This window comes from Triticum urartu, chromosome 7A (genome assembly GCF_056163025.1).
Source record: "Triticum urartu cultivar PI428250 chromosome 7A, HENAU_Tu73, whole genome shotgun sequence".
NCBI classification, from domain to species: Eukaryota; Viridiplantae; Streptophyta; class Magnoliopsida; order Poales; family Poaceae; genus Triticum; species Triticum urartu.
The window spans coordinates 628,438,265-628,462,605 of NC_141879.1; the positions used below are offsets into that span (position 1 = coordinate 628,438,265).

The window sequence follows — 24,341 nt, forward strand, 5'->3', positions numbered from 1 at the left end:
ATCAGTAGACTAATCATCGAGGAGTTAATCAGAATGACCCACGTCGCCTTGGAGAGCCGCCTGCCCTGCCAAGGTTCGACTCTATATTGGACCTTGGTCACCGTCGGCCGAAGGTCCTTCTGGAGTATGCGGGAATCGCTAATGGACATACCCAGATAAGAGATCGAAAACACGCCAAGCCGGCAATTCAGCCGGTCCGCAATCCGGAGGCGTTCTTCCTTCGAATAGCCAAGGACCATGACCTCGCTCTTGGCGAAGTTAATTGTAAGATGCCTTGCTCAAATTCGCGGAACAACGCCAGGATTTCTCCCTTGATGGCAGGCCAAAACACCTGAAAAAAACGGACCGGAAGGCCATCCGGTCCGGGGGCCGACGCATGATTCATTCCTTTTATTATGTTGGCTACCTCCTCCTCATCGAAGGGGGCAAGCAACAAATCATTCTCAACAAGGGAGACCAACTGGGCCCCCTCCAGATGGTCTTCGCTAATGCGGTGCCTCCATGCGGGCTTGGCCGCAAATAGATCCCTATAGAACCCGTCTACAAGGTCCTTTAACTCCCCCGGGTCTTGTATCAAATTTCCCTCGTCCCACAACAGAGGGATGGTACAACGCCTACGGCGTCCATTAGCGATGGCCTGGAAATATGCCGTGTTAGCGTCGCCAAAGAGAACCCAATTAAAGGTTCCCCGCTAGCGCCAATACTCCTCCTCCTTATGGAAGATTGTCGTAAGCTCATCCCCTAGATTATAGCGCAAGGCCCATTCATCCGAGGCTAGGCCCACGGCGTCGGCCCTCAAGTCCAGGACTTGGAGAGAAGCGACGCCTTCAAGACCCGAAGGTCACGACCAATGTTTGCGCCCCAACCCTTCATAAATTATCGGGACCTCTTTGCCAGAAAGTGCCAGCCATCGACTGCCGACATCACGCGATGGGGCTCTAACCACGGCGCCTCCTAGTGTTCTTTGACTGCCGAAATGAAACCGGGTTGGTGGAGCCAGAACGTTTGCAAGTGAAACCGGGGAAGGAGGCGGGGACGATCAGCCGATGATAAAAGTGACAAGGGGACGTGGTCCGACCCTATACGGGTAATGGGCTGCAGGCAAGCCAGAGGGAACCGTGGGGACATGAACACCTAGTCCAGAACACTCATGGTAGGGTCCAAGTGTCGGTTAGTCTAGGTGAACCTGGCCCTAACCCTATCTAGCTCTCGGAGGCCGAGATCAGCGATCCAATTGTTGAATTGTAGCATGCCCGCAAGATCAATCCGGGCATTATTAGTACCGAGCTATTGATCAAGGCATAATTGTCATGGCTCTTGGTTCTTCCTATTTTCACGCCAATGGCTCATACTGGATGATTGCAGCACGCAAACTGTTTATCACGTAAAGGCTTGCAGCTATGTTGATGCTGATTGCTGCCTTCCTTCTGAATTGTATTGATGTTATTTTGATGAGTCTGCATCCTAGAAGCATTTTGATCAACTTTTAATGGAGGCATTTATTGGTTCATTCAATTCAGGTCATTCATAAGTCATGATCCAGCATGAACTGTTGGTTGTTCAATATGCCTTATCCTATATCAGCATGTATTTTTCTAAAATAAAATATTTTCTAATCCTAATCTTTTGTTGTGTTCCTTTTTCAGATATCAATAGCCGCCGTCATCCACCATTATGAACATCTAGTATATATACTACTGACAACCTATGTTGCCTACATTTTGGATCCTATATTAATATACAAATAGAAAAAACAAGGTATGCCATTGAATCCTTTAATTACTTGATCATTTATGCATCTTATATTTTGAAAAAATTCGCGGGGTGTCATCTATTTTTCTATACATATAAGTAGATAGACAAATGCAAAATTTGTACTTCGTCCGTCCCATAACGTCGGACGTATAAGATGAAAGAGAAATGCACCGTATTAGCAGTGCAGAACAGCATAAAGTAACTATAATTTCTTAAAAAAAGGTAGAGTGCTAACTACAATTTCTTCTTCCATTTCTGCGAAAATAACAAATTTATACACACTTTCTGATTCTCATTGCTCGTTCGATATTACTATGTTTACTTCAAAATTACCATTGACAAGAGCAAAATAGTAATCTCGCTATATTACAAGGGTCGGATGATATTACATGATCATGACTCGTATCATTTAGTCGTCGTAATCATCGTTATCCCTGCGGTTGAGGAACCGCCGGACGGCGCCGACGACCGCCCCGCCCACAATGAACAGGACGAGCGTGTCGAAGCCGCCACCGACCCCGAGGGCGACGCTCGGGCCACCGTAGAAGCCGAACGGCGACAAGCCGTACCCGCCATAGCCGCCGTAGCCGTAGCCGCCGACCAGCGGTGGCGCCACGCCGGGATTGACGTAGATGTTCGTCCTGCGAGCACGCGCGCGAGCATCACAAAACAAATCAGAATTGCATCAGGCTATCGCTACGTTAGATCTGGCCATCTGGCTGATGTTTAATTGATGGTTACCTTGAGTTGTTTATCCTTGGACCGGACGAGCGCGGCGCCGCGGAACGGAACGCCTTCCCGCCGATCCTGCCGCCTGACTTGCCCGCCATGGCGTCATCGACGGGCGCGAGCACGAGCACGCCGGCGGCCAGGGCGACCATCGCCAGCCTCCCGAGATTCTTCAGCTCGAGGTCTCCGGCCCACGACGGAGGCGCGTCCTTCTGGTTGGAGGCCCTGCAAGAGAGCCTCGCCGATGCCGGCCTAATTGACGACCTCGTGAGCTGCGGGGCCGTGCATAGGGGCCTCCCTGTGAGGAAGCTCTGGAGAGATGTGGGGGCTAACGCCATGGCCGTGATCTCTCCCTGGGCTTCTAGCTTGCTTGCTTTGCTTGCTCTTGCTATGTCTTCTTCCTTCTCTGAGTTTCTTGATTGCTTGCTGCAGTTTGAGATGGGAAGTGGTGAAAGAAGGGTAATCTTGTAGCTTCAGGGATTGCCGCGTTTTGGCTGGAGGAGGAGGAAGGGCAGTAGGAGACTAGAAGGCTTATCTTGAGATGAGCAAGAGGCCACTTGGCCGAATGTGAGCGGCCGGGTGAAACCTCTAGAGAAGAGATATCTTTTGAGCGCTTGTTTGTTCCGTAGCACGACTTGTTCTGAACACACAAACATGCAGCTGTGTTTGGCACACGGTTGAATCTGGTGCTTTCACATTTCAGTTTCTCCAGCCATTCTTTTTACGATGCAAGAGCTATGCCTATTTTTTAAGAGAGGAAAAAGAAAAAAGAATACAGAGTCGCCATTTATGAGGGAACTATAGGGACTGTTTGGATGACGCCCGAGCCAGCCCAGCCAAAATAGGCCCGCCAAGAGTTTGGCGAACGTTTTCGCCACCCCGCCAACGCGTGGGCGGAAAATCTGAACGGACTGACCGAAAAATTGGCATGGTTGCGATTCATCGGCGCTGATCCAAACGAAGGTTGCGGTAGCAGTCAACGACTGAAAAATTGGCAGGGCAGGCTATGGCTGTTGTTAGATAATAACGAGAAATAAATGAGACAGCGAGACACGGATTTTTACGTGGAAACCTTTGCGGGAGAAAATCACGGACGAATGAAGGCGCAATCACTATGAGGAGGAGTATTACAAGCACGAGGCGACAGGCCGTCTTTAGGTGCGATTACATGGGGTATATAAGAGGGCAATACAAGAGTCCTTGGAGGACAAGTAAACGAGTTGTACTTGTACGCGTCGGTACCAACGCAAAGGCCCACACCGTATATACTACGTCTAGTCAATACGGTAGAATTTGGATCACAATTTAACAATCTCCACCTTGAGCCAAATTTCCTTCAGTGGTCGAAGAAAGTATATAACTCCATCCAAATTAGCATAAACACTTTGTGCGTCAAAGTCCATAGGACTAGTGAGAAATACCAACTAAGCCCGATCAAAGCTCAAACTTATTGGTCGAAACTGACTTTGTCATCATATCAGTAGGATTATCATGAGTACTTATCTTGCATACCTTCAAATTACCTTCAACAACAACATCTCGAATATAATGAAATCTGACATCAATGTGCTTTGTTCTTTCATGATACATTGAATTCTTTGTAAGATATATAGCACTTTGACTGTCCGAAAGTATGATGGGCAAGATGAATCTCCACAAAGCTCAGTGTATAAATCTCTCAACCAGATAGCTTCTTTGCATGCCTCAGAAATAGCCATATACCAGGCATCAGTAGTGGAACAAACCACAATAGACTGCAAAGTTGCTCTTCAACTCACAGCACAACCACCAATGGTGAAAACATAACCTGTGAGCGATCTTCTCTTATCCAAATCACCAGCAAAATCAGAATCAACAAAACCAACAAGTCCATCTCCAGTTTTCCCAAACTGTAAATAAGCATTAGAAGTACCACGCGGGTATCTGAAAATCCACTGAACTGCTTTCCAATGCTCTTTTCCAGGATTAGCCATGTATCTACTGACAACACTCAATGCATATGATAAATCCGGACGAGAACAAACCATGACATACATAAGTGAACCAACTATACTCGAATAGGGAACTCTAGACATGTACTCAATATCTGCATCTGACTTAGGACATAAAGCTGATGATAATTTGAAGTGTGCAGCTAACGAAGTACTCACCGGCTTGGCATTGCATATTAAAACGACGAAGAACTTTATCAATATATCCCTTCTGACTTAGATATACTTTTCCAGACGGTCTATCTCTGAATATTTCCATGCCAAGTATTTTCTTTGCTGCACCCAAATCCTTCATCTCAAATTCATTACTCAATTACTTCTTTAGTTCATCAATATCTAACATACTCTTTGCAGCAATTAGCATATCATCAATATAAAGGAGCAAATAAATAGTTGAACCATTGACAGTTTTCAAATAAACATAACTATAATAATTAGACCTTTTGAAACCTTGAGAGAGCATAAAAGTGTCAAATCTCTTATACCACTGTCTAGGGGATTGCTTCAATCCATAAAGAGATTTCTTTAACTTACATACAAGCTTTTCTTTTCCAGGAATAACAAAACATTTTGGTTGTTCCATATAAATATCCTCCTCTAATTCTCCATGTAAGAATGCAGTTTTAACATCCAATTGTTCAAGCTCAAAGTCATGCATGACAACAATACTAAGTAAAGTGCGAATAGAGCTATGCTTCACAATAGGAGAAAAGACTTCTGTCGTGGAATTGTCACGGCAGAGGTCCTAGTGAAAGGACTTAGTCGTGGAGCCATCGCAACTACGAAGCTTAAAAGGGTTAATCGCGACAAAGGACACGAGAGGTTTATACTGGTTCGGCCCCTTGCGGTGAAGGTAAATCCTAGTCCAGCTGATGTGGTATTGCTCGGTTTTGATGACCAAGGAGCGAAATACGCTAGCTTGGCTCTCGATCTCTTGTTTCTTATCCTAAGCCGCCGCCGGGTCGTCCCCTTATATACACGGGTTGATGCCTTGCGACCTACAGAGCCCCGACCGGCTCATGCAATGTGTCCGGCTCGGTGACAACTCTTGCATGCCTTATCTTACAAATCTTATTCATACATGGCGGTTTACACTTACGGGCCTTAAGCCGCCTCTGGGCTTGGGCCTACTACAAGATTTATCATAAACTGTCACCTTGTATACTCTTCGGCTTCCTTTTAAGTAACCCGCCATTGGGATTGACCCGGCCCCTCCTGGGCGGGTCATACCTGGTAGTCATATCTCCAACATTAGGCCCCAGGTTGATTTGAACTTTGTTCTTGTCAATCTCCAACACTTAGAAAAAATCCATCTATTACTGCTGCGAAAACCTTGTACCCGCCATGACGTCATCTCCGGATTTTTTGGAAACCCGCCACCACGTCATCTTTAACGGATCTTTATCTTTATTGCCTTTCCGAAAATCGAGGCACCTGGTAGCTGGATAATCATGTTTTGGTCTCCTCGTTGTTCGCGCTCACTTATCAGTCCTTCCTTATAAATAGCCACGACTGGTCTTCTTCTCATTCTCCCCCTTTTCCATCGTCTTCTTCCTCTCGCAACTTCCAATGCTCGAACTCTGCCGCCGCCGCAGCGCTCACCGTCGTCCTCAACTTTGGCAGCTGCATCAACCCGAGCCTGTCCGGAGAATGGCGGTGATCCTCCGTAGTAGATCTGTGTCTGTAAGTTCTTGCTTTCCCACACCTTAGATCTGCATTAGGGTTTGCGAGTTTTTTTTGTGTTCTTCGCTGTTCATTGCGGATTCCTTATAGTTTCTCCACCGCATCCTCCTTTGATCTAAAAGAAGTATGGAACTCATGCGGTAGTTGTTTTGCATCCATTTCAGATGCTAGCAGATCCTTCTTTCTTGTACAAAGGCCTCCTTAGAACTGATGAACTCCTCTGCGCTAGTTTTTTAGGTCTAGATTTATTTTTCTTTTTTTGAACCATCTTGATCCAAAATAGTAGCAACAACTTGTGAAACTTGTTTATCTCAGTACTTAGCCAATTCTGTCTTAGGCAACCTTCGAATATCTTTAGTCATGGCGGCTTATCATGACGGCTCATTTTTCCTTTATATATCATTAGCCCTTACTTAAGCCGCCATTACTCATCTGCACTATAATCATTAACCTGTAACTCCACCAATTAATTTGAACCAGCAAATTACTTTCTTTTCAGCTTGTCCTTTTTCATTATGCCGTCAAAGACGCCAACAGTCTGCAACTGGGTCCCTTCCACAGTCACTGATGACACTTTGAAGGATTTTGTCACCATCGGATATTTGCCAGCGAAGAACATTATGTCCTATCGTGCCCCTGACCCGGCTGAAGAACGACCTCAGCCCAAAGATGGTGAGGTCATCATCTTTACTGATCATATGAACCGGGGTTTTTCACCACCCGTCTCAAAATTCTTCAGAGATGTTCTACATTTTTTCAAGCTTCAGCCACAAGATCTTGGACCCAACTCCATATCCAACATCTGCAATTTTCAAGTTCTCTGTGAGGTTTATGTTCAAGAAGAACCTACCATTGAACTCTTCAGAGAGTATTTCATCTGAATCGCCAGAATGAATGCACCAACGGCCCTAGTTTGCAACTTGGCGGAATTTCGATTCAGCGCCGACAGGGTGCTGTCTTTCCCTTAGTAGTCTTACCAAGCCATCCCAAGGATTGGAACCAAACTTGGTTTTGTTGCAAAGAAACGTCACCATCTGATGAAAAACCAATGTCGGGTTATCGCGTGGCGCGTATTGATTCTAAGTTTGTGCTCCCTGACAAGCTGACTGCCGCTGAACGGAAGAAGCTCATCCCATCCATCAAAAGGATTCAAGCCTTGTTGGGAAATGGCCTAAACGGAGTTGACTTGATTCGTTGTTGGATCGCATGGCGGGTCATCCCTCTGAGCCGCCGATCCAACTTGATTTATAAATATGGCGGAGGCCCAGATGACCCTCTACGTCATATTTTTGTACAACTGACTGAAGAGGCTATTGTTGAAATGTCAACCACCCTCGTAAATAGTAAATACGAGGACTGCAGTAAAGTTGGATTGAATCCTTTCTGCAAGCTTAACCCGGCACCAGAGGTAAATCCCCTTGACTCCCTTTTTTCTTCCGTAGTTAAGTACTTGTCTGAATTTTAACCTGTTATCTGCCTACAGGCCAAATCTGACTTTTGGAAGGCCAAATATGATCATGAAGCTTCCAAGAAAGCTAGATCCGCCGCCAAGAAGACAACTCGAAAATCCAAGAAGAAAAGAACAACTTCTGATATGTTCAAGATGGATGATGTTTCTGAGTCGGAGGTAGCCCTTGACTCTCTTGGCCTGCTTTTTAACAACCTTATTGACACTGACTATTGCCAGGATGACACGGAGGCCAGCCAGGCAGTAGAAGAAGAGGTAACTATTTCCTCCGACTCAGCCCCTTTGCCAAGACAGAAACCTCGACTGATAACCCGGAAAGTAAGGTTTTCACACCCTTTGGCTTATTTGGATCCACATTTTCTTTTGAAAAAATAGCAACATGAGAGCCATCGTCAGGCCCGGACCAGTGACGACAATGAATTGCCCTCTGGCTTACCAAAGACTCCTCGGAAATGCCAGAATGAGGTTTCTTTCACCTTTGTCTCTTGCTTTTATCAATGAATCTATTTCCTTACTATCTTAACTGTAATTTTACTATTGCAGGAGCTTTCTCGCTCTTCTGGCGATTCTTCACAAACTCAATTTCCGGCTTTCCAGACTGTCCCCTGGGTAAAGAAAATTATCTTTCTTCTGCATCTTTAAGTCTGCATCATTATAATAACTCATGAAATCCTTCTTAGCGGTCAAGCAAAGCCCAAGAAAGCCAGGGTGGCTAAGCCGGCGGTAGACCCGAAAGACCCTGCTCCTGAACCGGCAATACCAACCCCTGCTCCTAAACAACCTGAAGCACCAGAAGACCCTGCTGTCAATATTCAATCAGACCTTCCTGATCCGTCAGCTGATGAGACCATTCTCAATCCATCCACCATTGGGCCGTCCAGCTCAGCTAACCCGCCGGCGCCTTCTGACAATGACGTCCTAATCACTGGTAGTAGATTCGTTGAGCCGGGCAATCCAACTGTACTGGCCAGGCACTCTGCCAAGCAAGCGGCTTTGGAAAGGTAGAAAGTGCGGTTTGACGTCTCTCACTATGCTCACCTGAATGTTAGTGACGTGCTGTCTAGATACCTCAGTCATGTGCATTCCAGCCGTGACTCTGAAATTGAGATGGTCAAACAGCTGCAACTGAAATATGAGGTATGTTCTCCGGCTTTCATTAGCTTACATATGCTCTGCCAGCCCCCAAGTCTCCGGATTATGATGAATCCTGAATGATCTGTAGACTTGTGATATAGGTTGATGCTCTGTCTTAGATTTTTCCACTTTGAAGAAATCCGTGTTGTTTATCTTAATCACTAGTCAAAACTGAGTATTCCTCATATGTAGCCCCCAAGTGTCGGGTTGTCACGGTTGCAGCAACCTGGGACTTGTAATTGCCTGATGCCCATAAAAGCTTCAACCAGTGTAGCTCCCAAGGGCCGGGTCATTATGCAATAATGAGCAGGGACTTTGTAAATATGATCATGTAAACTTTAACAACAACGTGTAGCCTCCAAGGGCCGGCTTAATTTATCATGAATGAGCCGGTACTTGACTTCATAACTGTCCTGAATCAGTCCGAACAAATAGTGCGATCCGGCTCAAGATGAAAAAACTTCTTAATATCATGCATTAGCCCCCAAGTGCCAAGCGTTGTTACTTGTAAAACACTTGGGTCTTTAATCATAGAAGAGACATTTTTCATTTAAAAAATTTCTTTGGCAGACATTAGCCCCCAAGTGTCGAGTGGTGTTGCGTTGCAAAGCACTTGGGACTTTAATCATTATTTCCTTTATTGAAATAATTTTTTAACACACATGTGCATGTCTGTAGACCGCCATAAATGAATTGGGTTCTCAATTAACTGATGCAAAGACCCGGCTAGCGGATCAAGAGACTGAAATAAAGAATGCTGACTCCAAACTCCAGTTGAGCCTCTCTGAAGCTAAAAAACTGAAGACCAATTTTGATGCGAAGAAAAAATCCTGGGCCGATGAGAAAACCTTGCTGATACAACATGCTGAGATAGCCGAAGCGGCTCTCAAGGAGGTTACCACGGAGCTCACGGGCTTAAAAAACCGTGTGTCTCAGATGGTCTCCGCAATCTTTGGTGAGTCATTTGTATTATTTACATAAACTCTATTTTACCAGAAATATAAGCCGTCTGGTTAACCCTTTAAAATACTCATAGGTCCACGGAGCAGCAATCTGAGCCAAAACAGTGTGACAAAACTCAAGGCGGTTTACACCCTGGTGGAGCAACTGTACATTGGGGCTCAACGGGCGCTTGCTATTATCTCCCCAGCCAACCAGGGACCAAACCTCTTGAGTGATGTTTTGAAGAAGTTATCTATCTTACCTGCCAGATTCCAAGAGGTCAAGCGGTCTTGTGCAAGAGCCGGAGCCCTAACTGCTCTAAGCCGCTCCAAAGCCTGGGTGCCTGAACTAGACCCGGCGGACGTAGCCAAGGGGTATCCCCCCTTGAAAGAAGACGGGACCCCGTTTGATCAAGATGATTTTGTCGCTTGTGTGAGGGGAGTTCGTCCTCAGGCTACCATTCTTGGCGACGAGACCAACATTGATAAGTATCAGCCGGGTTTTGATGTTGATAATAAAAAGATGGCGACTCCTTCATATAAAGTGACAGATCTCATCCCGCCGGTTCGCCAACACACCCTTGCCCTAGAAATTGACACGGCTGGTCTAATTGATGATGAAGCTGAGTTCGTTGTTCTTTATGGCTTCAAATGGTCTAAGCCCAGCTTCCAACCAGTGGAAGGAGATGAACTGGCGAGGGAGGAGTCATAACCGTCCAAATAATCCGGCCAAGACTTAATGAACCGGCCTTAGCTTAACATCTGCTTAAGAGAAAAACAGTTTTAACCTTTTGGGCTCCCAACGCCTTGTAATAGGCTAGCTTTAAAACCTGCATGTTCTGCCTATGCCATTGTGCATATCATACTGCGTCCGAAATTTTATCCGTCATGTCAATATATGCTTTATATCCTTTATCATATCTGTAGTGTTTAAACCTGTTCCTGTATGTAAAAGATGAGAAACTGTCCTGGCGGTTTATCACTGGTCGGGTCAAAACACCCAATACATAACTATGAAATTACCATAGCGGAATAATCAGGACCAAATGTAAATATAAACAAGGCTGAAAAGCCTTTGATTAAAGAAAAAACACAGATAAGTTTGTTTATGAATGACAACGTCATACCTGTGTTCTTTGATTCTGGACTACCGGCTTATGTGACCCGGGCAGTAAGGGTGACAACCCAATCGTTTTTTAGAAGTCAATACTCCATATGTCTGATGATTGTTATACATTGGCAACTTATTGTCAAAGAACCAAGCCGGTTTAAATTGAAACCAAACTTATAGTTAGATTCTAGACAACAAAAAACCAGTAAAATAAAAGAGCATATTTCAAACAATGTAAATCAAGCATCAAGAAAAAATTTAGAGGCTTTTGATTCGAATACGATCAGTAAACCTGACCAAAGGGGTTAAGCTAGGATCGAATATGATCATGTAGCCCCCAGTGGCTTTGGCGTTGCGCCGATCAAGAGGGTACCGACAGCTATGTTCTCTTTGGTTCGAATATGACCTATGTTTGAACAGGAAGCCCCCAAATGACCTTGAGAGGTTTTTAACGACCCTGATTTGAATACGATCCAAGTCGGGCCCAGAAGGGGTTAAGCTATGATTCAGATACGATCAAGAAGCCCCCTAGTGAGTTTGGCTTTGCGCCGATCAAGAAGGTTACGACAGCTATGTTCTCTTTGGTTCGAATACGACCTATGTTTGAACAGGAAGCCCCCTGGTGACCATGAAGTTTTAACAGCTAGATTCGAATACGATCATGAGCTGGACCGAGAGGGTTAAGCTAGATTCGAATAAAATCAGCCCCCAATCTGGTCGTTTAATAAATTAAAATAATAAAGATATGTGATCATTGAAGATGAAAAGGACAGAGGTCCTGCTTTATTACTTATCATAATATATACAACGTCAAAGTATGTACATTATGAGAGCCGGTGGCTCAAGTGTAGTAAGGCCGAAGATGAGCAACATTCCATGTCGGCGGGTCTCCTCCTCTGATTTATGTGAGTCTTTGTGCTCTCGAACATCGATAAGGTAATATGACCCGTTGTTTAAGTTCGTGCCGACCACAAAGGGTCCTTCCCAAGGTGGGGATAGCTTGTGCGCATTAGACTGATCCTGGATGAGCCGGAGCACCAGGTCACCTTCTTGAAAGGTTCGTGACTTAACCCGGCGACTATGGTAACGACGCAGGTTTTGTTGATAAATCGCTGAGCGGGTTGCCGCTAAGCCACGTTCTTTATCCAATAAGTCAAGCGCATCCTAACGGGCTTGTTCATTATTAGCCTCCACGTAAGCCGCCACGCGGGGCGAGTCATGAGGGATGTCACTGGGCAGAACTGCCTCTGCCCCATAAACCATGAACAAAGGCGTATAACCCGTAGACCTGTTAGGGGTAGTATTGATACTCCATATCACAGAGGGTAATTCTTCCACCCAATAACCCGGCGTCCGTTGTAAAGGGACCATAAGCCGGGGTTTTAGACCTTTCAGGATTTCCTAATTGGCTCTTTTAGCTTGACCATTGGATTGGGGGTGAGCTACTGATGAAACATCAAGCCGGATATGTTCCCGTTGACTGAACTCTTCCATATCTCCCTGGGACAGGTTAGTGCCATTGTCAGTAATAATGATGTGTGGAAAACCAAAATGAAAGATCACCTTCTTCATGAATTGAACCGCCGTGGCCGCATCACACTTACTGACTGGCTCTGCCTCAACCCATTTTGTGAACTTGTCCACTGCCACCAAAAGGTGCGTCTTCTTATCTTTGGACCGTTTGAAAGGTCCAACCATGTCAAGCCCCCAGACTGCAAATGGCCAAGTGATTGGAATCATCCGCAATTCTTGAGCCGGCACGTGCGCTCATCGTGCAAATTTTTGACACCCATCGCACCTACTGGCCAGATCCTCAGCATCGGCGTGAGCCGTTAGCCAGCAAAAACCATGACGAAAAGCTTTGTTCACAAGAGACTTTGAACCAGCATGATGGCCACAATCTCCTTCATGGATCTCACGAAGAATTTCTTGACCTTGTTCAGGAGAGACACAACGTTGAAACGCTCCGGTGACACTGCAATGATACAACTCACCATTGGAAATTGTCATTGACTTAGACCGCCGGGTTATCTGTCTAGCCAAGGTCTCATCCTCCGGCAACTCGCCCCGGGTCATATAAGCCAAATACGGAAATGTCCAATCTGGAATGACATGAAGAGACGCCACCAACTATGCCTCTGGGTCAGGAACGGCCAAGTCTTCCTCTGTAGGCAACTTGACAAAAGGGTTATGCAAAACATCTAAAAAAGTGTTAGGTGGCACCGGCTTACGCTAAGATCCCAAACGGCTTAAAGCATCGACAGCTTCATTCTTTCTGCGGTCGATGTGCTCCACTTGGTAACCCTTGAAGTGTCCAACAACAGCGTCAACCTCATGGCGATAAGCCACCATGAGAGGATCCTTGGAATCCCACTTGCCTGATACTTGTTGCGCCACTAAATCTGAGTCTCCAAGGCACCATACCCGGCTCAAAATCATTTCTTTAGCCATTCGAAGACCATGGAGTAAAGCCTCATACTCAGCCGTGTTGTTAGTACAAGGAAATATCAACTGCAACCCATAACAAAACATGTCACCTATAGGGGAAGTTAAAACAACTCCAGCCCCCGAGCCCTCCAATTGCCTAGACCCATCAAATGAATCGTGCAATATGTGTTGTCTGGCTTCTCTTCAGGTATTTGCAACTCCGTCCAATCATTAATGAAATCCACCAGTGCTTGAGATTTGATGGTTGTACGTGGCACGTATTTTAAACCGTGAGACCCAAGTTCAATGGCCCACTTGGCGACTTGTCTTGTGGCTTCTTTATTTTGAATAATATCTCCTAAAGGAGCAGAGCTAACCACAGTGATAGGATCACCCTGAAAGTAATGCTTAAGCTTCCGGCTTGCCATGAATACCCCATAAACAAGCTTCTGCCAATGTGGATATCTCTGCTTGGACTCAATGAGCACCTCACTGACGTAATAAACCGTCCGTTGAACCGGGTGTTCCTTGTCAGCCTCCTTGCGCTCTACAATAATGTCCACACTGACAGCACATGTGTTAGCAGCCACATATAACAACAGTGGCTCCTTCTCAACGGGAGCAGCAAGAACTGGCGGCTCGGCGAGCTGTCTTTTCAGATCTTCAAAGGCAGAGTTAGCAGCATCACTCCAGACAAAAGTATCCGTCTTCTTCATCATTTGATACAACGGCATATCCTTCTCACCTAACCGGCCTATGAACCGGCTTAAAGCTGCGACATGACCCGCTAGCCGCTGAACCTCATTGATGCATGCCGGCTTAGGCAAAGACGTAATCGCCTTAATTTTCTCCGGGTTAGCCTCAATACCTATGTTAGACACCAAAAAACCCAAAAGCTTGCCAGCTGGGACTCCAAAAATGCACTTGGTCGGGTTAAGCATCATCTTGTAGACTCGGAGGTTATCAAAGGTTTCCTTCAGATCATCTACCAGAGTTTCCTTCTCTCTGGACCACCGAAGAAACTGCCTGACCGGCTTAAACTTTGGATCAATATTGAGAGTGTGCTCAGCGAGTTCTCTCGGTACACCCGGCATGTCACAAGGCTTCCATGCAAAGATGTCCCGGTTCTCACGGATGAACTCGATGAGCGCGCTTTCCTATTTGGGATCCAAGTTAGCACTGACAATGAATTGTTTGGATGAGTCGCCAAGCACAAAATCAATCATCTTGGTATCGTCAGCTGACTTAAACTTCAGCGCCGGCTCATGCTCCGTAGTTGGCTTTTTCAAAGATGTCATGTCCGCCGGGTCAACATTATCCTTGTAAAACTTCAACTCCTCTGTCGCACAAACAGATTCGGCGTAAGCAGCATCACCTTCTTCACATTCCAAAGCTATCGTTCGACTTCCATGCACTGTGATAGTGCCCTTATAACCCGGCATCTTGAGCTGCAGATAAACATAACATGGCCGTGCCATGAATTTTGCATAAGCCGGCCGTCCAAACAGGGCGTGATATGGGCTTTTGATTTTGACCACCTCAAAGGTTAACTTCTTAGCCCTGGAATCATGCTCATCTCCAAAGGCTACTTCCAGTTCAAACCAACTGGGTATGCTGACTTACCAGGCACCACTCCATGAAAAACAATGTTGGATATCTTAAGACTTTTGTAGTTAACCCCATGCGACGGAATGTCTCATAATAGAGGATGTTGATGCTACTACGTCCGTCCATGAGTACTTTAGTGAATTTATATCGACCAACCTGAGGTGCTACCACCAAAGCCAGATGACCCGGATTGTCAACCCGGGGAGGGTGATCTTCCCTACTCCACATAATAGGCTGCTCAGACCATCTCAAATAACGAGGAACCATCGGATCAACAGCGTTCGCAGCTCTCTTATGAAGTTTCTGGTCCCTTTTGCACAATATGGTGGTGAATACGTGATACTGCCCACTGTTCAGCTGCTTTGGGTTACTCTGAAACCCGGACTGTTGCTGCTGCTGCTGACTACCTTGGCCAGATTGCTGATTATAGCCACCTTGATTGCCTTGAGGGCCCTGGCCATGAAAACCGCCACCGCCTGAGCCGCCGCCCGGGCCATGAAAGCCACCACCGCCTGAGCCGCTGCCAGGTCCATGATTACCGTCGAACATGTTAGAATTCTTGAAAGCCTTCATGATCGTACAGTCCTTCCATAGATGGGTGGCCAGCTTCTCCCGGGTGTCATGTCTTGGACAGGGTTCATTTAGCAACTGCTCAAGGGTGGGACCTGACCCGCCTGACCGAGGAGGTGGTCTCCCCTTACGCCGTTGATTATTGCCCTGTGTGTTTGTGTTAGCCACAAACTCCAGACTACCATCAGCCTTACGTTTATTATTACCTCCTTGATTTGCCGGGTTATGCTGATGACCTTTGCCGTTGCCATTCTTCTTTCCCTTCCCTGCCTTCTCTTCGTCAGACGCAGGACCCTTGGTACTGTCAGAATCGGCGTATTTGACCAGAGCCGCCATCAGCTGGCCCATGTCATTGCAATCACGCTTGAGCCACCCGAGCTTCTATTTTAGAGGTTCAAATCGGCAATTTTTCTCCAACATTAAGACCGCGGAGCCAGCATCCATCTTATCAGATGAATGTATTATTTCCTTCACCCGGAGCACCCAATGGGTTGTGGATTCACCTTCCTCCTGCTTGCAATTAGTCAAGTCCACAATCGACATGGGTTGCTTGCATGTATCTTTGAAGTTCTGAATAAACCGGGCCTTTAACTCAGCCCATGAGCCGATGGAGTTGGGTGGAAACCCCTTCAACAAAGTGCGAGTTGTCCCATCCAACATCATGGTAAAGTACTTGGCCATCGTTGCGTCACTGACCTCCAGCAATTCCATGGCCATCTCATAACTTTCAATCCATGCCCCAGGTTATAAGTCAGTTGTATAATTAGGCACCTTCTGAGGCCGCTTGAAATCCTTTGGTAAACGCTCATTACGTAGAGCCGACACCAAGCAAGGGACACCTCCTGTCCTTGTGGCCACACTTGCTTCAACAGAGGTCGTCGGATAAACCGGAAAAGCTTGGTGAGCTGCCTGCTCAGCTGCCTGTTGAACCGCCCGCTCGGCCTCTTGGCGGATCCTATCTTGGTCAACCAAATTAAGAGCTCCATCACGTGCTGCTACCTCTTTTAGCACTGCGTTGGTTTTCCCCGAAGAGGAAGGGATGATGCAGCAAAGTAGCGTAAGTATTTCCCTCAGTTTTTGAGAACCAATGTATCAATCCAGTAGAAGGCTACGCGCAAGTCCCTCGTACCTGCACAAAACAAATAAATCCTCGCAACCAACGCAAATAGGGGTTGTCAATCCCTATAGGGCCACTTACGAGAGTGAGATCTGATAGATATGATAAGATAATATTTTTGGTATTTTTATGATAAAGATGCAAAGTAAAATAAAGGCAAAGTAAATAACTAAGTAGTAGGAGATTGATATGATAAAGATAGACCTGGGGGCCATAGGTTTCACTAGTGGCTTCTCTCGAGAGCATAAGTATTCTACGGTGGGTGAACAAATTACTATTGAGCAATTGACAGAATTGAGCATAGTTATGAGAATATATAGGTATGATCATGTATATAGGCATCACGTCCGAGACAAGTAGACCGACTCCTGCCTGCATCTACTACTATTACTCCACTCATCGACCGCTATCTAGCATGCATCTAGAGTATTAACTTAAAACAGAGTAACGCATTAAGCAAGATGACATGATGTAGAGGGATAGACTCATGCAATATGAAGAAAACCCCATCTTGTTATCCTCGATGGCAACATGCTATGTCTTGAGCTTGCGTTGGTTTTCCCCGAAGAGGAAGGGATGATGCAGCAGAGTAGCGTAAGTATTTCCCTCAGTTTTTGAGAACCAAGGTATCAATCCAGTAGGAGCCCACGCTCAACTCCCTCGTACCTGCACAAAGCGATAGCTACTCGCAACCAACGTGATTAGGGGTTGTCAAGCCCTTCACGGTCACTTACGAGAGTGAGATCTGATAGATAGAATTTTTTTGGTATTTTTGATATAAAGACGCAAAGTAAAAAGTAAAAGAAAAGTAAAAAGCAAAACAATATAAAAGTGATGGAGATTGATATGATGAGAATAGACCCGGGGGCCATAGGTTTCACTAGTGGCTTCTCTCAAGAGCATAAGTATTCTACGGTGGGTGAACAAATTACTGTTAAGAAATTGATAGAATTGTGCATAATTATGAGAATATCTAGGCATGATCATGTATATAGGCATCACGTCCGTGACAAGTAGATCGAAATGATTCTGCATCTACTACTATTACTCCACTCATCGACCGCTATCCAGCATGCATCTAGAGTATTAAGTTAAAAATAGAGTAATGCTTTAAGCAAGATGACATGATGTAGAGAGATAAATTCATGCAATATGAAATAAACCCCATCTTGTTATCCTAGATGGCAACAATACAATACGTGCCTTCCTGCCCCTTCTGTCACTGGGTAAGGACACCGCAAGATTGAACCCAACGCTAAACACTTCTCCCATGGCAAGAACTACCAATCTAGTTGGCCAAACCAAACGGATAATTCGAAGAGACTTGCAAAGATAACCAATCATGCATAAAAGAATTCAGAGAAGATTCAAATACTATTCATAGATAGACTTGATCATAAAACCACAATTCATCGGTCTCAACAAACACACCGCAAAAATAAGATTACATCGAATAGATCTCCACAAGAGAGGGGGAGAACTTTGTATTGAGATTCAAAGAGAGAGAAGAAGCCATCCAACTACTAACTATGGACCCAAAGGTCTGAGGTAAACTACTCACACTTCATCAAAGGGGCTCGGCGGCGGCTGCTGTGAGCACGTGGGTGTGCTCGGTTGGAGGTTGCGGCGGCTGTGGCCACGGCGGCGAGAGGCTCGGCGGCGGCGCAGTTCGGTCTCTGGCGAAAAGCACGGCTAGAGGAAGGGTTGGAGAGGGAAAACAAGGGGGAAACGACGGAGGCTCACAGAGGGGTCGAACGGAGTCGAAGTCGAGGCCGGGGAAGCATGGACGATGGCGAATCAAAGACGAGGTCGCCGGCGGCCGAAGGTTGAAGAAGAGCTCGGAGGCGCGCTGCAGGGCTTCCGGCGGGGCGTGGTTCGGTGGAGAGGAAGGGGAGGACGCGGCGGTGCTTCTGGGCTGCTCGAGGGAACGAGGGGGAGGCGATGGCCGCAGTGGTGCTCATCGGCGGTGGTGCGTCCATGGAGGCTTCGGCCATGGCGGGGAACGGGCGAGGGGGAGAGCGAGGGAGGGAGAGATTGATCCATACGGTTCTGGGGGGGTGGTGTGGCGCGACGGAAGGCTCAGGGCGCCCCGGGAAAGCAGGAGGTGGCCGGGCGCGCGCGTGCGTGCCGCGGGCACATGCCCTCGTGCCTACTGGCACGAGGTTGAAGACAGGGGAGGAGTTGGGCTGGGCTGGCTACAGTGTTGGGCCGCACAGCTGGGCTGCAGGTAAGCCAGGTAAGTTTCTCCTTTCTCTATTTTATTTCCTGTTTTATATTTTTCTACAACTTTGTGGCTTTTCTAAAAATGCTTAGGCACTTTCAAAAATCACCAAACTGCTCATGCCCACTGTTTAGCATATAACCAACATGGAACATTTCAGTTTAGGATTATTTGGACATCTAAAATATTCTATAGCATTTAAATGCCCAAATGCAAATAGAGTATGATTTAATTCAGTGACCCTATGATGTCCTAGAAATATGTGCACCATTTCTGTCAGAGGTTTAAGACCAAGGCAAAGATGATGAACATTTTAGAAGGGCATTTCAGGTTCATTGAAAAAGATTTTAGTAAATCCTAGTTGGATTAATGGGGTGCTAGGGGTTCTGTCATCCCCATTACAATTTTCTAAGTAAAGTAGACATGATGCAACACCATATGTTAGCACTAGGCATTACCAGAACTTGGGATGTGACAATCTTCCCCACACAAAGTATTTAAATCATGCACAACCCCGATGACAAGCCAAGCAATTGTTTCATACTCTAACTTTTTCAAAACTTTTTCAATCTTCACGCAATACATGAGCGTGAGCCATGGATATAGCACTATAGGTGGAATAGAATGGTAGTTTTGGAGAAGACAAAAAGGAGAAGATAGTCTCACATCAACTAGGCGTATCAACGGGCTATGGAGATGCCCATCGATAGATATCAATGTGAGTGAGTAGGGATTGCCATGCAACGGATGTACTAGAGCTATAAATGTATGAAAGCTCAACAAAAGAAACTAGTGGGTGTGCATCCAACTTGCTTGCTCACGAAGACCTAGGGTAATTTGAGGAAGCCCATCATTGGAATATACAAACCAAGTTCTATAACGTGAAATTCCCACTAGTATATGAAAGTGACAACATATGAGACTCTCTATATGAAGAACATGGCGCTACTTTGAAGCACAAAATATGAGACTCGCTATATCATAGTGCTACTTTGAAGCACAAGTGTGGAAAAAGGATAGTAGCATTGCCCCCTTTTTTGGGGGCCTTCTTTTTTTTCTTTGGCCTTTCTCTCTTTTTTTATTTGGGACAATGCTCCATTGAATGATGATCATCACACTTCTATTTATTTACAACTCAATGATTACAACTCGATACTAAAACAAAGTATGACTCTATATGAATGCCTCCGGTGGTGTACCGGGATATGCAATGAATCAAGAGTGACAAGTATGAAATAATTATGAACGGTGGCTTTGCCACAAATACTATGTCAACTACATGATCATGCTAAGCAATATGACAATGATGGATGTGTCATGACGAACTAGGTGGTGGAAAGTTGCATGGCAATATATCTCGGAATGGCTATGGAAATGCTATAATAGGTAGGTATGGTGGCTGTTTTGAGGAAGGTATATGGTAGGTGTATGATACCGGCGAAAGGTGCGCGGTATTAGAGAGGCTAGCAAGGGTGGAAGGGTGAGAGTGCGTATAATCCATGGACTCAACATTAGTCATAAAGAACTCATATACTTATTGCAAAAATCAAGAAGTTATCAAAGAAAAGTATTACGCGCATGCTCCTAGGGGGATAGATAGGTAGGAAAAGACCATCGCTCGTCCCCGACCGCCACTCATAAGGAAGACAATAAATAAATAAATCATGCTCCGACTTCATCACATAACGGTTCACCATACGTGCATGCTACGGGAATCACAAACTTCAACACAAGTATTCTTTAAATTCACAACTACTCAACTAGCATGACTTTAATATTATCACCTCCATATCTCAAAACAATTATCATGTTTCAATCTTTTCTTAGTATTCAACACACTCAAAATAAAGTTTCACAAATCTAGAATACCAAGCATATTATTATTAGGCAAATTACCATGCTATTAAGAGACTCTCAAATTAATTTAAGTGAAGGATGAGAGATCAATAGTTTCTTTAAAACGAATCCACCACCGTGCTCTAAAAGATCTAAGTGAAGCACATAGAGAAAAATTATCTATCTCAAAAGATATAAGTGAAGCACATAGAGCAAAATTATCTAGCTCAAAAGATATAAGTGAAGAACATAGAGCAAAATTATCTAGCTCAAAAGATATAAGTGAAGCACATAGAGTATACTATCAAATTTTAATTCATGTATGGCTCTCTCAAAAGGTGTGTACAGCAAGGATGATTGTGGTATACTAGCAAACAAAGACACAAATAATACAAGACGCTCCAAGCAAAACACATATCATGTTGGTGAATAAAAATATAGCTCCAAGTAAATTACCGATGGAAGTGGACGAAAAGAGGGGATGCCTTCCGGGGCATCCCCAAACTTTAACTTTTTGGTGTCCTTGGATTATCTTGGGGGTGCCATGGGCATCCCCAAGCTTAGGCTCTTGCCACTCCTTGTTCCATGATCCATCAAAAGAATTCACCCAAAACTTGAAAACTTCACAACACAAAACTCAAACTAGAAAACTCGTGAGCTCCGTTAGCGAAAGAAAACAAAAGACCACTTCAAGGTACTGTAATAAACTCATTATTTATTTATATTGGTGTTAAACCTACTGTATTCCAACTTCTCTATGGATTATAAACTATTTTACTAGCCATAGATTCATCAAAATAAGCAAACAACACACGAAAAACAGAATCTGTCAAAAACAGAACAGTCTGTAGTAATCTGTAGCTAGCGCAATATCTGGAACCCCAAAAATTCTAAAATAAATTTCTGGACGTGAGTAATTTATCTATTAATCATATGAAAAAATAATTAACTAAATAGCACTCTTCAAATAAAAATGGCAGCAGTTCTCGTGAGCGCTAAAGTTTCTGTTTTTTACAGCAAGTTCAACAAGACTTTCCCCAAGTCTTCCCAACAGTTCTACTTGGCACAAACACTAATTAAACACAAAAAACACAACCAAAACAGAGGCTAGATAATTTATTTATTACTAAACGGGAGCAAATAGAAAGTAATAAAAATAAAATTGGGTTGCCTCCCAACAAGCGCTATCGTTTAACGCCCCTAGCTAGGCATAACAAGCAATGATAGATCTAGGTATTGCCATCTTTGGTAGGCAATTCTTCATTAAGGCATCTCCCATCTTTAGGAATTTCTTTATTTTTATTAATAACCAAACTTTTAGGCACAAGATCAAAAAATTCATTTGTAATAAATGGTTCTTTAATGATAGCAAAAAGATTGGGATGAATACTTATAGATTTAAGATCAGCAGTTTCCTTACTAGATGATTCACCCTTATTTTTAGGAACATACATGAGCTTGGAAATTTTAGTAGGAGGACTAGGAGTATTCTTTACGGAAGAAAAGTCAGTTCCAAAATTTGTAATGATACCCTCAAGTTTATCAATTCTAGTAGAATCTAAGTTCATCTTCTCATTAACGATGGGTTCCTTTTCCTTAATATTTTTCAAAGTCATTCCTACCTTAGATTCATATTGAGTGATTTGATTGTGGATCTTTTTATCTAGATTTTCAATTGATTCAATAGTAGCAACTTTATTTTCAATAATTTCAAGTCTTTGCATAACATGCTCCAAAGTTAACATAGTTCCATTAATCAAAAGAGGTGGTGAGCCAAATAAATCTAACACAGCATTATAAGAATCAAAAGTATGGCTACCCAAGAAGTTCCCTTCAGTAATGGTATCGAGGATATATCTATTCCAAGGATTAATACCTACATAAAAATTGCGGAGAATAACTAAGGTAGATTGCTTCCTGGTAGATCTATTTTGAGCATTGCAAATCCTATACCAAGCATCTTTTAGATTTTCTCCCTCCCTTTGTTTAAAATTTAGAACTTCACTCTCGGGAGACAACGGAGAAGATATGAGACTAGCCATGACGAAAAGCAAGCAAACTAGCACACGAGCAAACAAAAAGCAAGCGGGAAAAAAGAGGTAAATAGAGAGGGAGGATAGAGAGAGAGGGCGAATAAAACGGCAAGGGTGAATTGGGGGGAGAGGAAAACGAGAGGCAAATGGCAAATAATGTAATGCGAGAGATAGGGATTGTGATGGGTACTTGGTATATTGAATTTTTGTGTAGACTCCCCAGCAACGGAGCCAGAAATCCTTCTTGCTACGTCTTGAGCTTGCTTTGGTTTTCCCCGAAGAGGAAGGGATGATGCAGCAGAGTAGCATAAGTATTTCCCTCAGTTTTTTGAGAACCAAGGTATCAATCCAGTAGGAGCCCACACTCAAGTCCCTCATACCTGCACAAAGCAATAGCTACTCACAATCGCAACCAATGCGATTAGGGGTTGTCAAGCCCTTCACGGTCACTTACGAGAGTGAGATCTGATAGATAGAATATTTTTGGTATTTTTGATATAAAGATGCAAAGTAAAAAGTAAAAGCAAAGTAAATAGCAAAACAATATAAAAGTGATGGAGATTGATATGATGAGAATAGACCCGGGGGCCATAGGTTTCACTAGTGGCTTCTCTCAAGAGTATAAGTATTCTACGGTGGGTGAACAAATTACTGTTAATCAATTGATAGAATTGTGCATAATTATGAGAATATCTAGGCATGATCATGTATATAGGCATCATGTCCGTGAAAAGTAGATCGAAACGATTCTGCATCTACTACTATTACTCCACTCATCGACCGCTATCCAGCATGCATCTAGAGTATTAAGTTAAAAACAGAGTAACGCTTTAAGCAAGATGACATGATGTAGAGAGATAAATTCATGCAATATGAAATAAACCCCATCTTGTTATCCTCGATGGCAACAATACAATACGTGCCTTGCTGCCCCTTCTGTCACTGGGTAAGGACACCGCAAGATTGAACCCAAAGCTAAACACTTCTCCCATGGCAAGAACTACCAATCTAGTTGGTCAAACCAAACGGATAATTCGAAGAGACTTGCAAAGATAACCAATCATGCATAAAAGAATTCAGAGAAGATTCAAATATTATTCATAGATAGACTTGATCATAAACCCACAATTCATCGGTCTCAACAAACACACCGCAAAAAGAAGATTAAATCGAATAGATCTCCACAAGAGAGGGGGAGAATATTGTATTGAGATCCAAAAAGAGAGAAGAAGCCATCTAGCTACTAACTATGGACCCGTAGGTCTGAAGTAAACTACTCACACTTCATCGGAGAGGCTATGGTGTTGATGTAGAAGCACTCCGTGATCGATGCCCCCTCCGGCGGAGCTCCGGAACAGGCCCCAAGATGGGATCTCGTGGATACAGAAAGTTACGGCGGTGGAATTAGGGTTTTGGCTCCGTATCTGATCGTTTGGGAGTACGTGGGTATATATAGAAGGAAGAAGTACGTCGGTGGAGCAACAGGGGGCCCACGAGGGTGGAGGGCGCGCCCCCTACCTCGTGGCCTCCTTTTAGCTGGCTTGACATAGGGTCCAAGTCTCCTGAGTTCTATTCAGTGAGAAAATCACGTTCCCAAAGGTTTCATTCCGTTTGTACTCCGTTTGATATTCCTTTTCTTTGAAACCCTAAAACAGGCAAAAAATAGCAAATTCTGGGCTGGGCCTCCGGTTAATAGGTTAGTCCCAAAAATAATATA

At 44.5% G+C, this 24,341-nt stretch overlaps 1 protein-coding gene across 1 annotated transcript; it reads right to left on the bottom strand.

Moving 5' to 3' along the window:
* Positions 1 to 1,986: 1,986 nt before the first annotated feature.
* On the bottom strand, positions 1,987 to 3,066 carry LOC147960783 (uncharacterized). The gene is made up of 2 exons (XM_087535927.1): positions 2,497 to 3,066; positions 1,987 to 2,396 (listed from the first exon to the last, which is right to left on the bottom strand). Exons 1-2 carry the CDS (start codon positions 2,820 to 2,822, stop codon positions 2,165 to 2,167), a joined length of 558 nt encoding a protein of 185 aa, XP_087392053.1. The 5' UTR covers positions 2,823 to 3,066; the 3' UTR covers positions 1,987 to 2,164.
* Positions 3,067 to 24,341: the final 21,275 nt, after the last annotated feature.